At 33.3% G+C, this 17,344-nt stretch overlaps 1 protein-coding gene across 1 annotated transcript; it reads right to left on the reverse strand.

The window, feature by feature from the left end:
• Nucleotides 10,168-11,638, reverse strand: LOC105163903 (transcription repressor OFP1). The gene has a single exon (XM_011082428.2). The coding sequence runs from the start codon at nt 11,302-11,304 to the stop codon at nt 10,297-10,299; it is 1,008 nt and encodes a 335-aa protein (XP_011080730.1). The 5' UTR covers nt 11,305-11,638; the 3' UTR covers nt 10,168-10,296.

Here is a 17,344-nt window from a genome sequence, read left to right on the forward strand (position 1 = left end):
GGTTTTGAAATTGAGGTGTGATAGCTGCCCACACCATCGAAATATGTAGGGTTTTTTGCTCCATGCATGTCGGATTATTGCTACGTCAATTATTTCAACTTGTCTGCAAATCTTTAGTAGTAAATTTGACATAAATTTTGTTCAAACTAAAAATTATCATTGAATATTAAGAATGGCGTTCGAGTTTGGTTTGATTGTTAATCAAATCGAGTTCAAACAAGTGTCATACATATGAATAGAATGCGAGCAGAATTCAGATATTTCTGAGCATATTTTATTAAAAATGTAAATACTCTCGAAATTTACGTATGTTTGGCTGGAAACAAAAATATATGATGAAAAATCAGTCATTATTGGCTTAGTTTAATTTTTTTCCACTTCATTATTAAAGAGTGGACTCAGTCTCCAAACATTTTGATATCTTAATAATTTAATAAATCATGTTAAAGCCTGATATAAGTAAACTAAGCAAAGTCATAAAACTTGTAATTATTGAGAATAATGCAAACACAGCACACAAATCTATACTATTTATTAAGAGGAGACCCCATAATTACTTAGAATTAATTTGGTCCATCGGCATAATGTGAATGGATTAAACTACCCTCATGTATATTATTTTTTTATAAAATATTCATCACTTTAAAAGATTAGATTTATCAATAATCTTTTTTTCGTCTTCAAATCAAATTTATTTTATCGATTTTAATCAGCTATCAATTTAATTCTTAAATAAATGAAATAAAATTTAAAACTATGTACGCGCATCAAGTGTGTTCCTAGTGCTAACATATATATATATATATATATATATGTATTACTAATGCATGGCCATGATGTTTTAAAGCATGGCTTGTCAATTTGTAATATGTGGACATATTATAATTCTAATTTTGCATGTCCACTAACTTGTGTCCTTGGAAAACTTTGAGGTGGATCCTACGTACCTCAATTATCATGTTCTTGCAACCTTTTACTAAAGTCTCCACTTTTCTTACTTTGTTTTGTTTCCTTGTCCAACCTAGAATTTGTAGTTCAATACTTTTGGGCATAAATGATCATATATAAATAGTAATAGGGAAAATTGCATCTTTCGTCATATAATTTTGAGGTGGTAATTTTGGTTCACTCCGATTTGAATTTTATGTTTGAGGATAATAATTTGAAACAAGTAGCACATTTCAATTTTTGAAAGATAAAAATTATTGTACTTAGTTAATAAATACTTTTTAGCGGCAACTTTAAAATTATCATTTGATATTTTTATCATTGATATTGCATTTTGTTATTTTGACCAAAAAGTTTAAAATATTAATTTTGCCTTAGTGGGACCTTTTCACTTGGCCCTAGGCTAGAGAAATTTTTTGTTGGTGGCCATTAATTATTTTACAAAATGGTAGGAAGTAGAGCCCCTTGCATGAAACACTGAGCGGGAGGTTATGAAATTTATATGAAAGAATATCATTTTTTGCTATGGGTTCTCTCGAGAAATAATTTTAGTCCATAGTTGATCATTTCAAGGGCATAAAATATAAGATTGGTGCAAAGTTTACACATCAGGCAAAGATTCACCTCTCTAGCTAAATTGCAAGCCAATGGGCAATAGAAGTCACCAATCGCATATTAATACAAGAGATCAAGAGGAGGATGGAAATAATTGGGCAAAAAAGTTAACCAGTATCTTTTGAGCTTACGGAACCACCCCAAGGGCCTCCATGGCAGAAAGCCATTTACCTTAGTATATGGGATAGAAGCTATCATCCCTGTAGTAATAGGGATGCGCTCTCACGGAATCATACACTACTCGGAAGAGAGTAACACTAACCTTTTCAGGGAAAATTTAGACCTTATTGAAAACTTTCGAGAAAAGGATTTTTCTCAAATGCGACGATACAAAAGTATGATAATCAATGCTCACAAAAAAATGGGTAAAATCCCAAAATTTCCAAATACGAGATTTGGTACTTCGAAAGGTGGATGCTCAGATACCAATTGGAATATTACACCCTAATTTGGAAGGACCACATAAAGTCACTGAAGTAGAGGGACACGAGGCTTATGAGTTAGAACATGGGGAATAATGCCCCCTGTCTAGATCATGGAACGTACATAACCTCAAGTGATTTTACGATTGAACCAGGCACACATCCTCCTCAAAAAATAAGTCCTGCCCCCAATTAGGCATCCTTGTTAGAAATAACCTGCCTCCCAGACGGGGACCTCTCCAGAACAAATGTTTAACAAGAACAAGCTTGTCTCAGAAAGGCTCCCTTCTAAACAAACATTGCCCTACAAAAGTAATCCCCCCGGAAAGCTTTAATGAGTAAGACAGATAGTTTCCATAAGATTCTTCACTTAGAACAAAAAATTTCTTATTTCTATACTAGCAAATTAAGACCCTGTCGCTTGACAGGCATTGCTTGAAAAATAAGCGCTGCTAGGCAACAGGCACATTATCTTTAAAAAAGCCCTAAACAGACATGATTATCATACCAAATCCTTGTTTGTAATAGGCACCCACATTCTTTCTCTCTTTTAAATATCTTCACTCACCATAGTAGATGGTCAATTAAAGGGGAGTTATGCTTCAAATTGAAAAAAATACGCAGGAACATGTAACTCTGCCTTACTTCTTGTAAATATTTGTCCAACATTTCATCCCACAACAGGATAAGTAAAAAAGCGTAAGGATGAAAAAAATAAAAAAAGCGCATAACAAAATAGGGTAAAGGCAACTAGCCTTCAAGTCAAATATACAAAATTACAAATGAAATGCATAGAAGATTGTCTAAAAACTCAGGGGGAGTGTGGTATATTATTTCTCTTGCTCTATAGACGGGGTCTTCTCTTCACTCTTGGTTAGCTCTTGCCCCGATAGAGGGGGAGTCGTTGGTTCCTCTAAGAGGCGGGAGCAGTGTCGAAGGTAGGGATTGGGGGCTCCTCTTCTGAGGCGTCCACCTCCATGGCTCAAGGTAGGTTGGTAGGAGGAGGGGTCCACGCCTATGCTATGACTGTCCTAAGAGGTGGTTCAAATTATCATTCGAAATAAAAAAATCCAGCTATATCATTCAACAAGTGGAAAATCTAATTAAGATGGTTGAAAGTCAAGAAACCTTATTACCTAAATCCTTCCGGGGGGGAGGGGGGGGACTCAACATCCATAGTCGGAGGGGCTATAAAGGGATGAGGGCTCTATCCAAGGTCACCTCAAAGCTTAGAAAGGATACCTCCTCTTCCTTCGGAGATACCCGTGCGCTACAAACTGTTCCTAGCAATCCTAGAAGTTGTACATCATAAATGACCCAGCTATCTTCGCCCTCTCCCTAAAAATTTCAGACTTGTTATATTCAGGGAAGTAGCTTTGTTAGTATGACTCCAGATACCTCTAACCCTCACCAAAATTGGGGAAGTCCAGCCGGGCTCGCTCAGCTGCTTTCAACAGTACCTCTAATTATGTCTTAGTGAGGGCTAGGAGCTCCTGTAACTTAAAAGCATACTAACACTTCCCCATGTCTTCTTTGTTTGCCTCCCTTAGTTCGATATTTTTAGTTAACAAAAGTTCCACCCTGTTTTCCAGGTTCCTCCTCTAACTAATCGCTAAGAGGGGAGGTGTTGCCTGCAAACAAGACAAGATTTCCCCTAGCATCACCCCTTCTATAAAAACAAAATAAAAGAGTTAGAAACAAGCTTAGCCAACCTCAAAATATGGGAAAAAATACAAATCATCTTACCTTAGCAACACGGCAAGACAACATCTATCTAGATTTTCTTTGGTAAGGGAGGATAAGGAACGTTTATCTCCAAAGGTAGGCACCCCTTCAAGATTTCAGCAATGATACCCGGCCCTCATTCCCTCTCAATCACAAGAGGCTGGCGCGTATAAATGCCCCAGTTGCTTGTAAGATATTGGCGCGAGGGAGAGGGTGGCCCGCATCCCGAGGAGGCAAAGGAAGAAAGGGAGGCATGGTTGCAGACTGCATGGACACTTATAAGGGGGCCCTAGGATAAGGATGGTGAGGAGCTCCCTTAAGCCCTCTTCGAAGATCCCCGTAGGGTTGCAGATGTTGGCATTTCCCCTGGGAATTACTAGAAGCAGGAGTCCCCCTAGAAGCCTGGGAGGAAGGGGTAGCTGTTGATCGCTTTCCTGGGTTGCCCAAAGCATAATTTCTCAACAGTTTATTGTACATGATTTTTTCTACAAAATAAAAAATAAATAAATTCAATCAACATGATTGACACACATAAAAGGTAAAGTTCAGTTTGCCAATGTTAAATACACAAGAGGTCTTCCAAAGGGGCTGCTTTGGGGTTTAACCCGAAATGAGAGGGAAGTCTCTCATCTAATAGACCCTGACAGTCATGGGGGTGGTCATTTAGCTCCTCCAACAAGAAAGAGATGCTGCTAAGTAAGAAGGTGATTAGAAGAGGAAGCAGTTACCCACATTCATGCCAAGTAACTGCCTCATTTTAGGCAGTCACCCAGAAAGTGTGTTACTTGAGAGGCAATTACCACTTAACACCCAATAAAGCACACACCCCAAATCAGGCTAAGCTTCAGCCATCAAATCGAATCTGACATAACAGTTACCAAAATTGATGGGGTTGTCTCCCTTTTCCTTCGCTAGGAAGGACGCTCTCGCAAAAGACTTTCCGAAAACGAGACAAAGGCATCCCTACCAAAAATCTTTACTCTAAATAGGACTAAGTGAATAATTACCCCAATTCACATCCCCCATACAAGAGCCTAACACAAACTAATGAAGCAAGAAGCCTGAAAAGGACCAGGAAGGCACCCACTCAGCTAGGTCCAATGGGGACGAAACCTAAAGGCGGAGTCTGTTGACCCAAGAAGGCATGAGCCCAAATGCAACGTCTGCTAGAAGGACGCTCGCCCAGGTGGCAGTAAATTTTGAAGAGGACAAGGATGCACACGTGGAGCACAACAAGGACCCGATGAGGCCCCACATGTGGTCAACCACCCCTACAAAATCGGGATATGATCAACAAGGCCCTGTCCCGCCTTGATCTCCAGCAATTAGGTCGGACTCCCATGCCTAATTCTGAGGAGATCTATCTACAACAACCACCTCTCCCAACTCCCTAGGGGACATGACTCCTCATTTGCTGGGGACTTCAGCTATAAGAGTAGGTTTGATCCTTACCCCTCAGGTCAAAGGTAACGATTATCCTACCTACACAAGAACTCATTCTAGCACAAGTTTTTACTTCAATTATCTTTATATCATAGCTCATTATCTCATTATTATATTTTTCTTTTCAAATTCTATTGCTCTAAAGTCGTATATTGACTTGGGCATCGAAGTTCTAATATTTCTTTTGTAGGTCCCGTTTCAGACTTATAAAAGAATTTGGCCCAAAAGATATAACGTCCACGAGCTTCATGAACGTGCAGCTTTTGCCCACATTAGTATTAAATCTTTAAAATTATTTGACGAACTCATATCAACTTTAGATGTAAATATTTGAAAAATAAATTGAGAAAGGATAAATCTAGATTAACATAATTATAGTGAAGATAAAGTAGTTGGAAATAAAATTGGAGTTATTTACAGAAAAGACAAAATCGCTAAAAACACCTCTAAGAGTGGTTCTAACTTTTAGCCAAAGGTACTATTGTATTAATAATCGTAGTACTAATAAAAATAAGAAAGCAATATATATGAAATATCATAACAAAATTAAAAGAGAAAAGAGACGACGTACATATTTAAAAGCTACTGTTATTATAATAAAATTCTAATTTTTATTAACTTTTATTATCTATCTATGTAAAATTACGTATAAAAAGTAGTTTATTGAATTTGAAAATATGTTCGGACATAATAAAATATGCATGAGTCCTTTTATTATAGACAGGTCACTTGCGGCATCAAATACAATATTAATTAAAAACACGTCGTACCTGATTACATATAATCTAATGTCATAGTTAATTTAATATAACATACATAATATGTTTCATTTTTTGAGTTTCGATGTATGCAAAAATTGCATTAATTTCCTTAATAATTTAGACATTGTACACTTTTAATTAGTTGTTTATTAGATTTTCGAATATAGTTTCAATACTTGAAAAAATTCTTAATTTAGTCATTCTATCAGCTTCCTTTATGAAACTAATGGAAATTATCATGTGCAAGTCATGTGGTCATTTTTTCTTAATTATGAAAAAATAACAGCTACTTGACTTATAATTGATTTTTTTTTTCGTTAATTAACTGCTGAAAATTGATAGAATAATTAAAAATGAGACATTTTTATAAGTTAAACTATTTTTGAAATTTTTGTCAACAATTGAATTGAAATACTAAGAGGGCGTTTGGCTAAGCTTATAAGCTTCTAAAAATATATTATAAGATGCTAGAGAGCTTATAAGCTCCAATAAAGTGTTTGGCAATATTTTTTTAAATAGTTTATAAGATTTCAAAATAAGATGTTTTTGATCTTATAAGCTTTTTAAAAAAAATTAATTTTCCTAACTTTTCTTGTAAGATCTTATAAGCTATACAAAATTAATATTTCATAAGACAAAACTATCACCATTCACACACTCCTCTCTCTCTCTCTCTCTCTCTCTCTCTCTCTCTCTCTCACACACACACACACACACACACACACACACTCTTTTTCTCTCCAAGATTAATTTTTTTTTTTACTATTTAATTTTTCTAACATTCAAAAAAGATATAGTACTCAACTATTTAATAATAAATTATTATAGTTAAATAAAAATAAGATTGATATGAAATTATATTTACTGAAAAATATAAATCCAAGACATTATAAATTATACAACTAGAAATAGTTATTCAATTAACAAAGAATATATAAACTATATATCTAAATTAATATTCAACTAGTATAAACGTACATATATATTATTTTTATTCAAAAGTTTAGGTCATAATTCATTATTTTTTTATTGTAAAAAGATTATCTCTTAAATTTTTATTTGGAACTAAACTAATATGTACTATTTATAAAAGCATTTTAAATTTGTTTAAAATAAAATATGTCAAAAAATAACAACTTATTTGATTCTAATAGTATCATGCCCAGTTTAGTCGTTTTACCAATAAAAGACCTTATTATGCCGAAACACCCTAACACCTTATAAGATATTTTCACATCTTATAAGTTTTAACATTTTATTTTATTCAAACACGTTTATTTTTAAAATAAGATCCAACATCTTATAAACTCCAAAAATATCTTATAAAATGTAGGAACTTATAAAATATTTTAAAAAAATTTAGCCAAACACCCTCTAAATTTTAAATTATGGGATGAAAAAATACAATCTTTCGTTAATGTATTATTGAGTCAGAATTTAAATTAATCAGAATATATTGCATGTTTTCTGGAAGAACTCACCAGAAAAAAATAAAAAAAAAAATGAAAAGACAAATTAATGCGAGAACGGCAATCGGTGATGAAGTTTGTAAAAAGTCTCCTAACAACAGCGCAGATCGTCATATAATTATGTCATACTTCCATGCGGTCTTCAATCAATCCCAGAATTTGAGGATTCCTACGTAAGATTTTGACTCTATCATTCCAACGTCATTTTTTCTATCACATTTTTGTATTATATTAATATATAATTAATCTGTATTTTTTTGAATTAAAATTATATTAATATTAAATTATAATTTAAAAATATAGTTATAGTGAGATAATATCGATGTATAGCATAAATATGTGATTGAAGATCGTTTATATATATTAAACAATCTCTCAACACATAACTATATATGACCAGTACTTTTTCTTACATATTTTACAATAGATTCTTTGTATTTTTTATTTTTTGTTTGATATGAAAGCGATGAATTATAACTATTTAAAATAAATCGATTAGAATCATTCATATCGAATATCTATATCTGATAAAAACAACTACAATAATCATACCTGATTAACAATATCAGATAAATTACATGTAAATAACACCTACTATTACAATAAAAAGACAATACATACTATGTAGTGAAACAACATCCCACACATTGGTGGGTTCAAACTCATGACCTCTAAGGTATGAGGCCTCAAATTCGCCAACTAAATTAAACCTGATTGCCAGATTTTTTGCATCCTTTATATGTGCTTTCCCTAAATCAACTTTATTTAATGTTATTTCATTCCTAATTAGTTATGTATGTGTACAACAATATTTTGTGCAATATTTCGTGAGTATTTTTCACTTTTCCTTGGACAAGTTTAAGAAATAGGAATATAAGTAAATCGAGTAGAATTAGGGAAAACAAATTATATTTTGTTTAAAGAGCTTATAATTTAATAGAAAATAATTAGTCGGGTTTGAATAAATGTTTAATAATGATTTGAATGCAACTTTAATTACTCACGTAATTTGAGACTAATTTTTGTATTTTGACGCTGTAATTTTATAATATTTTGTAGTTGGCTTAGTATATATAAATAATTAATGGGTAATATTTTATCATAATTCATTGAGAATAATTTTAGACGAAACTAATATTAAGTAACAACAGGAGAACTATCCCAACCACACAAACATTAATTCTTGTAATTATCTTTCTTGTATGTATTCAAGAATTTGGTGTATATGTATTATTGTCCTCATAATCCTATGTCTTGCATGCCCCAATCGGACAAGAACTAGTGATTTTTGGGCATGCGTAATATGATGGATTTATGTGCAATAAATTACAAGAAATGAAATTTCTTCAATTAATTATATATAAAGAGAAAAGGGGTCCATTCTTTTTTGTGCATCAACAGCTAAAGCCCCTTCAACTGAATCATTATACTTTTACTTTGGACAACACCACAAAGTGGCTTTTCTACTGTACTTAGCCCTACATGCCTTATCCGCAAAGTACTTGTGTTTGCACTATCAAGAAATCCTGGCCCTCTCTTTGTTCTGAATGATATCAACCACTAAAATAAATAAATAAACTGAAAAATTAATGATTTCAAGAGGGCAAGAATAACAAGTTGTTGGTTCAGTAATAAACGAGCTAGCCAGACCCCAAGTTGGATTCTTGGCGTATGTATTTGAAACTGTATAGTTAGATTTATTGGGAGAGATTTAACTATTTCGGTTTCAGCCTGAGTAAAATTAGTTTCATCTTCAATGTGGGACGAGAACATTTACAGTAAAAAACAAGGAACAAAGAGAAAAAGGAAGGCAAGAATATATAACAGAGAAGAACAACAGTTTTTGCTTCCCTGCAGGATCTTCGGATCTGTCAGAAAGAATATAGAATGTAATAACTGAAGTGGTCTGAAAATTCCCTTCTTTGGAATGAATTATTCATTTCTGCAGACAGAAGAGAAGAAAAGAAAAAGAAAAGGTAATCCGTGAGAAAATGAAGTGGAAAAGCCTGTTGGGTTTTGCATTATGCTCAGAGGTTTGAATTACTTGGACCTAAAAGGGCAGCATGTACTGAAATCATTATTAAAGCTACATTCTTACATTCTATAAAATTATTACTCATTACCCAAATTATATATATTTTGATAGTATCAGTCCGTCATGTATTGGTGAAATTACAATAATACTTCTTTTGTGATTGATTTGAAATAATTAGATTTAACTGAAATAGAACTTTTTTTTACTAGCAATATAAGACGTCCACTGGACAGACAATATATATATATATAGATATACATGTTTAAATATATTTTTGATCTTGTAATTTTAGCATTTTGGTATTTTTATCTTTTATCTTTTTAGGATTGCAAAAGTTCTATAACTTCTTGACATTTCACGATTTTGGTCCTTTCGATGGTGGATTTTGCACAAATTGCTGGAATAAATCGTGTGCTACGTTATATATTTTCTTTTAAAAAACTTTCATCCATGTTGGTAAAAGTGAACCTATTAGAACAACAACCACAATTTAAGTGAACCACGTGAAGCACACATAATTATTCCGATGAATTTTGCAAAATCCAGTACGGAAAGGACCAAAATTGCAAAATATCAAAAAATTAGGGGACTCTTTTATAATTTTATAAAGATAAAGGATAAAACTGTCAAAATGTCAAAATTACAGAATTAAAAAAATATTTAAGCATATATAGATATATATATATAAGAGAGAGAGAGAGAGAGAGAGAGAGAGAGAAAATAATGAAAAAAGACATCACAGAGAAAAATATAAGTGTGGGTTAAACTTTTCTCATTCTACAAGTAATTACATTTATAAAATTACAGAGATAAATTATTATATATAACTATAAACTCAAAAATAGAAACAAAAAAATTATAATAATAAATATTTATAACTAGAAATTGGGTTCAGGCATGTTAAACCAGATTTGCTCAAAGGCCTTGATAATCAAACCATGATACTGATTCGAATTCAGGGAAAGGTAACAAGCAAGAAGCTCTTCCAGGTCCTTGGACGCCCTGATATTGTTCTCCAGAATCATTTCCATCATCGAGTCCCTGAAATCCCTCTCAGGATCAAAAGATGCCTTCACAATAGCAAAGCTGTCGGAGTAGAACAACCCTTTCTTCTCACTTTTCACACTTCTCCTTCCTCGGGTTTCGATTTTCTTGCCCCGGATCTTCACTCCCCCGGACCTGGAAACCGATTTCCGGGTTCTTGCCCTTCTCGTGTTTTTCGACCTGGAAAATTCAGTCGGTGAGTAATTCTTGGACTTGGGAGATCCTTCCGGTGGATTTCGACTTACGGGCTTGGTCAGAATGGGAGGCAGGTCTGGTTCTGATATCATGTTGAATTCGGTTACCCTGTCGATGTGGATGGAGCCACAGGAACTGTCGTCGACGTTGATGATGATATCAGTGGCTGAAGAACTCAGCTTACAGCTGCAGGAGCTCGACGACCACGACCTTAGCCCTTCATTTACGGACTGATCATGATGTGGGCCATCGTAGTCGGACTCCGATTCCAGAAAATCCCCGTCAGGAGAAGTAGGGCTGTCGAAGAAATCGACTTTTCCAGGCTCCTGGAAAATGCAGACAGAAGGGGCGACTTGCCCTGGAGACGGCATGTAAATGGTCTTTCTCTTGGCCCGTTTCTTCAACGATCTCCGCGGAGGATCCTGAGCTGGAAACTGAGTGTCAAAGAATTTGGGGTTCTTAGGAGAACTACCATAGAATTTCTCGATTCTGACGGATTCTTGGTACAAGGATTTTCGATGGTTTTGAGGCTGAGATGGCAACTTTTTCTTGGTGGGGTTTTGGGCTCTGGACTTGCTCATGTCTCTCAGCTTGTAAAACCAGGCGTTGGGCATCATGTCTGAGAGTCTGAACCTGTGGTTTCCCATGAGTTTCGATCTGCCTGAGAATTGAAGTCAAGATATCGATTTACGAGGAGGTTTTATAGTGAAAACAGACACATATTCAGCACATTCTTGTGTGAGAAATATACAACCTAAGATGAGAGCGAGTGATATAGATACATTTATAGGTTGATTTTAATATCAGAACATGATGTGGTTATTATCTCATTATGTGTAGGAAAACATGCATAAATAATTGGTAGGGGCCCTGATGAGAAGAGTGGCATGCATGGAGGAAAGTGGAGGCAGGAGGCCGGATTTGCTGCTGGCTTGCCCTTTAGTTTCCACACAAACCACATTTTATTTCACTTTCTTGTATGTTGTGGGCTAGGGATATATACGGATCTTTTTATCATATTTTTATCTTATATATTAAATATATGAATGATAAAATATATATTTTTTTAAATTAAAATTTATAAAATAAATTCAGTTGTAATTTAACTAAGAGTGAGTCGCATACGGTTTATATATGAACCGGTGTAGTAAATAAAAAAAGAAAAGATTAGCGTAAAAAAAGATAATTTTAATACTATCACTAATTAATTATTTATTTTTAGTGATATTTTTTTCATAATAATGGATTTTATTATTTATTTGCGAAAATGATTATTAGTAATATTTTATTACAAAGAAAGGTTGTCATTAAACGATCTAGGACAAAAATTATCATTAAAAATGTATGATTAATTGTATGATTTTTTTACTGATTAATAATTATATATATATAAAATATGAAACTTAAGATTGCTCTCTCTTCAAATTATAAATGAACTGCGACCAAAATATTTATTTTATCTTCTAGAAAGAAAAGTTTTGGCCGAAAGATTTGACATAGATAAAAGGGTGGTAATATGTAACATGTCGTATGTATTTTCATTGTCAACAGCGAAAAGTGCCAACGATTTGAGTCAATTGAGTATAAACGAAGAAACAGAGAGAATCCTCCACTGTCAATTGTCATCTACAGCAGCCCAAATTCACTATAACAAATTTGACATTTAATAATCACATTATCATGATTGAAAATAAATAAAAATGATAAATAATAATTGATTATGATCTCTTTGTCGTAATTTTTGTTGATATGGTTATAATATTTGTCATAGCTATAAATTATAGCAAAAATATATGTTATGACTCATAATCATGTTAAAAATAATTTTGATAATTTAAATTTTTGTATCAATTTTATTTAATTATTGTTAATAATAATTATTTACCAATTTTTTTGTTTATAGCCAATAGAATTCAAAGTCTCACCCTCGGAAGTGCTATGATTTTAAAATCTTACTCAATTTCAATATAAGAAATAATTCATTTTTTTTGTGGCTCCTAACTATTAATTGGCAACGTCAACAGTTTCATCTTTTCTGGCAGATATATGGGCTTAACAAATAGGGTCAATTACATCCATAGTATTTAAAGTTTGCTGTAATTATAAATACATCTTGGTTATATTGTAATGATGGGTATACACATGCAACCCCCGCGAAAAGACCAAACTAACCTTCATTAAGGGCATTAAAGTCATTTCGCGATCAGGATCCGCGCCTTTTTGTAACGGGCGGGTCACGGAGGACACGACCCGGATCGCACAAACCGACCGAAGACGCAGACAATGACAGTCGTTCGATCAGAACGCAAGCCAGCAGGATAAGGCCACGTGGCCCAGTCAACAGTATCCAGCTGTGCCTATAAATAGACCCCGAAACGCCGTTATTAAGGTAACTGTTGCGCATTTATTGAGATAGAACTTCAAGATCGCATACATTTCTCTCGATCAACCTAACTTGAGCGTCGGAGGGTCATTGTCGGGAACGTGCCCGACGAGCTCACGGTTCGTGTTTTATTCTCAGGGAACCCAAAATCTGATCTAGGAAGAGTTGGACTATCTGCAGTGAGATCGTCTCGTGAGATCGCTAATTTCGACCCGGATCATATTGAAAATCGTAATTATTTGAATTGAGTTTAATCTGTTTCGTCTTACATGCAGCTCTATTTGGTAGGATCGCGACGAAGTTTAGATATGACATTTCAAAAGTACCCTTCATATCTTTTAGTGTAATTTAACCATTTTCAGACTGAAATACTTTCTAAATCAGACTTCGTGTAACACATCCATGGTCAGTTCACTAATGCTGCCCTAATTTCTAGTGAAAATTGTCAGTGGCAAAGAGGCAAAAAAACAACTAGATATCTGCATTAGAAAAAATAAAAAATCACTATAGTTAATTATCATACTTAAAAGTAAAAACTCGTGGCAAATTCCAACTAATCACGATTACGCAACTGCTATGAGGCATTATTTCTGTAAACGAGGTCGAAAGATTTATTACAGTTAAAAACTGTACGCAGCAAATATTTTGGTGATAGAAAAACCATAGCAAATGTTGCTTAACCATGATCAAAACTTATGCTTTCGCATCAATATTATCTAAGTGAAGTAGATAGTATTGATCTAACTGTAGTGATTTATAGTATAGAAAATATTCATATTTTTTATAGTGATATAGCGACATGGGCGAAGTAATACACAAAGACAGAGAAGATAAATAAAATTGGGATCAGATGTAATTATCTATTTTGGACATTAATGTAATTATTTTTTACCAATCTTGTTCAATATTTTCTTCTTCTTTTTTTTTTCCCTCAGAAATTAAGGACAGAGGGTATTTAAATACTTATACACTTTCTTAATTTGATTTATAATATTCTGCAAATCACATGAGAGATAATTGTAATTTTTCAATATATATATAATAAAAATGTATTTATAATCAAATAAAATTTTAAATATTTTACCAAGTTCCTTGTGAAGATCTTCTCTGATCCTCCACTTTTTCTTTAATGTATAATATATAGTTATTGTGGATGATTGAGAAGTAGTTATAATGAAGTATGATTTAGAAGCTAATAAATAAAGCGGCATATGTCTAAGAAAGAGCTGTTTCCTCCAAAACTCCGTGTTGCCCAAATGATGCGATGCCTAACATGTTTTTGAACTGTCTCAATTTTGATTCATCACACGCGTGCAACCTCACATATATATTTATTATTCTTAATTTAATTAATTACCTACCTCTTTTTTCCCAATTTATAATTATCGTACATCAATAAATAATTAATGGCAGCATTCTCGTGAATTTATTCTAGTACTATATATTAATCAACAAATATTGGTTGGGAGTTCACAAGCTCAACTTGATCACACTTTTTTATTGGAAATTTATATAATTTTAAATCTTCAAGAGCACGAGTAAAATATTACGATATGATTTTATATTTTTTAGTGATGATATTCATAATTATATATATTATAAATGTTAATTATAAAAAATCACCTAAAACTCATGGACTTATAGTGAAATTACGCAAATCATACTTATTTTTGCGTACTTACATATATATATCCATTAAAAACGTTAATATCATCCCCTCTCCATTTTCAGCCTAGAAAAGGTTGATGTCAGTCGAAAATACCCTTGAAAAAGTTATTGGGTACTTGGTGGACAAGTGACGACGGAGCTGATGAATTTAACGGCGGGTTGCAGCAGAAAGCGTGTTTGAGAAGCGGGGAAGAAAGGAAGAAGAAATATGAGAAATGGAGAAAATAGGGCGAAGAAGTGGGTTTTGTCTGAGAAAAATAAAATTATAAAGACAGAAGAAGTGTATTTAGGATTTTTCAATGAAAAAGAAAAATTTTAAACATAATTTTCTTAGACCTAATTAAAAAAATAATTTTTGCAATAAAAAAGAGGAGGGAAACAAAAACTTTTGGAGCCAATTGTTTTACGCAACATCATTTGTAAATTTATCACAAAAAAATGCTGAAATAAAGTTATAAAAGAAAACGTCATTTTGAGTTTTGATATAGCATGTTTTATGTCAGAAAAAGATATATTTTTTGTTATAATTGTTTCTCGCAGCAAAAGTCTAATACAACGACATCTTTTGCTATGGGTACAATTTCTTAGTCAAAACTACCTTTGCTACATTATTTTGATTGTAGTAAATATTTTGGTAGTAAATGATCTTTTTTCTTGTAGTGCCTCTTTTAGAATTTTGTTGGCTTTAGTAACATAATTAGTTTTGGTACTAGTTCAGTTGAATGTAAAAATTGTGTTTTTACACGTAAACTTGAAAGAGAAAATGTATATGCTCAATAGGAAGGATATGGATTTACTTTTATTTGCCTCATGATAATAAGTTTATTTTTATTATTGCAGTTTTTTCAAGTACTTTTATGAATTTTGGTTCTCAAACTCCTATGCTGAATTGTGACAACTTTTCCAATTGGAAAGATGAAGTTTTTTTTTACTTTAGGGTGTATGGACCTTGATTTGGCATTCTGTGTGGAAAAATCACCAATTCCTAGGGACTCAAGTACGCCTACTGAGAAAACTTCTTATGAGCAATGGGAGCGGTCTAATCGTTTAAATTTAATGCTCATAAAGAAGCATATCAACAAAGGTATTTGACGTTCAATCCCAAAATGCACTAAAGTAAAGGACTTCCTAAAGGCAATTGAAGACCAATATGTACATTCTGATAAGGCTTTAGCAAGCACTCTGATCAAACGACCGTTTGATATGAAATACAACGATTCTTGGAATATGCGTAAACATATCATGCAGATGAGGGACATTGCAGCACAGTTGAAGCCCTTAGAAGTTGACATTTCTGAACCATTTCTGGTGCAACTCATACTCAGCTCTCTTCCTAGTATGGTCCTTCAAAATTACTTATATCACACAGAAGGAAACATGGTCACTCAATAAATTGTTGACCATATGTGTTCAAGAAGAAGAGAGATTGAAAATTGAGAAGATAGAAGTTGCGATTCTTGTGACCCAAAACAAGGGTAAAGGAAAAAAGGGCAAGTTTGGTCCATACGAGAAGAAAGCAAGTAATATGTCAAATAAATCTTTTGGCATTAAGATCATGTGTTCCTTTTATAGGAAAATGGGACACAAAAAGAAAGATTGCCCGAAGTATAAGAAATGACTGGAGAAGAAAGGTAATTTTATTTCTTGTGTATCTTATGAATCAAATTTTGTTAAAGTTCCTGATAATACATGGTGGATTAATTCTGGATCTACAATCCATATTGCTAATACCATACAGGAATTTCTCAACCTAGGAAAACCAATGGGAAGTGAACAAAGCATCTATTCAGGCAACCAAATATGTTCAAGTGGAGGTTATGGAGAGTATTATGGACGGTACACAGAAATGGGCAAAATCCAGGTCCATTTGCTATATTCCTTAAAGAAGAAGACATAATAGCACAATATACAATGCTTGGTACACCACAACAAAATAGTGTTGCTGAAAAACGAAACCATATACTTATGGACATGGTAAGAAGTATGATGAGTCATACCAATTTTTCTTTAGAGTTATGGAGTGAAGCTTTGAAAACTGTTGTATATATCCTAAATAGAGTTCCATCCAAAATTGTTCCTAAGACTCCTTTTGAGTTGTGGAAAGGATGAAAACCTAGTTTGGGACATTTACATATTTGGGGTTGTCCTATTGAAGTTCGGATCTATAGTCCGAATATAAAAATATTAGATCTAAGGACAATCAACAGTTATTTCATTGGCTATGCAATGGAGCTATTTCATGGAAGAGTGCTAAGCAGACTATTGCAGTTTCATCTACTATGGAGGCAGAATTCTACTTCACACGCTTTATGGTTGAGACATTTTATCACAGGATTAAAGATAGTTGATTCTATCTTTAGACCAATCTAGGTTTTTTGTGATAGCTCAACTACTATTTTCTTTTCAAAGAATAATAAAAATGGCAGCCGTAATAAGCATATCGACATTAAGTATCTTGTCTTAAGGGAGAAACTAAATACGAAAGATATTGTAATTCAGCATATCCGCATGAAGCTAGTAGTAGCCGATCCAATGACGAAACATTGCCAGGAAATGCATACAAAATTCATGTGGATCATACAGGTCTTGTTAGTCTGATGTAATATACTTTCTCAATTAATAAGATGACACAACTT

This window comes from Sesamum indicum, linkage group LG6 (genome assembly GCF_000512975.1).
Source record: "Sesamum indicum cultivar Zhongzhi No. 13 linkage group LG6, S_indicum_v1.0, whole genome shotgun sequence".
NCBI lineage: Eukaryota > Viridiplantae > Streptophyta > Magnoliopsida > Lamiales > Pedaliaceae > Sesamum > Sesamum indicum.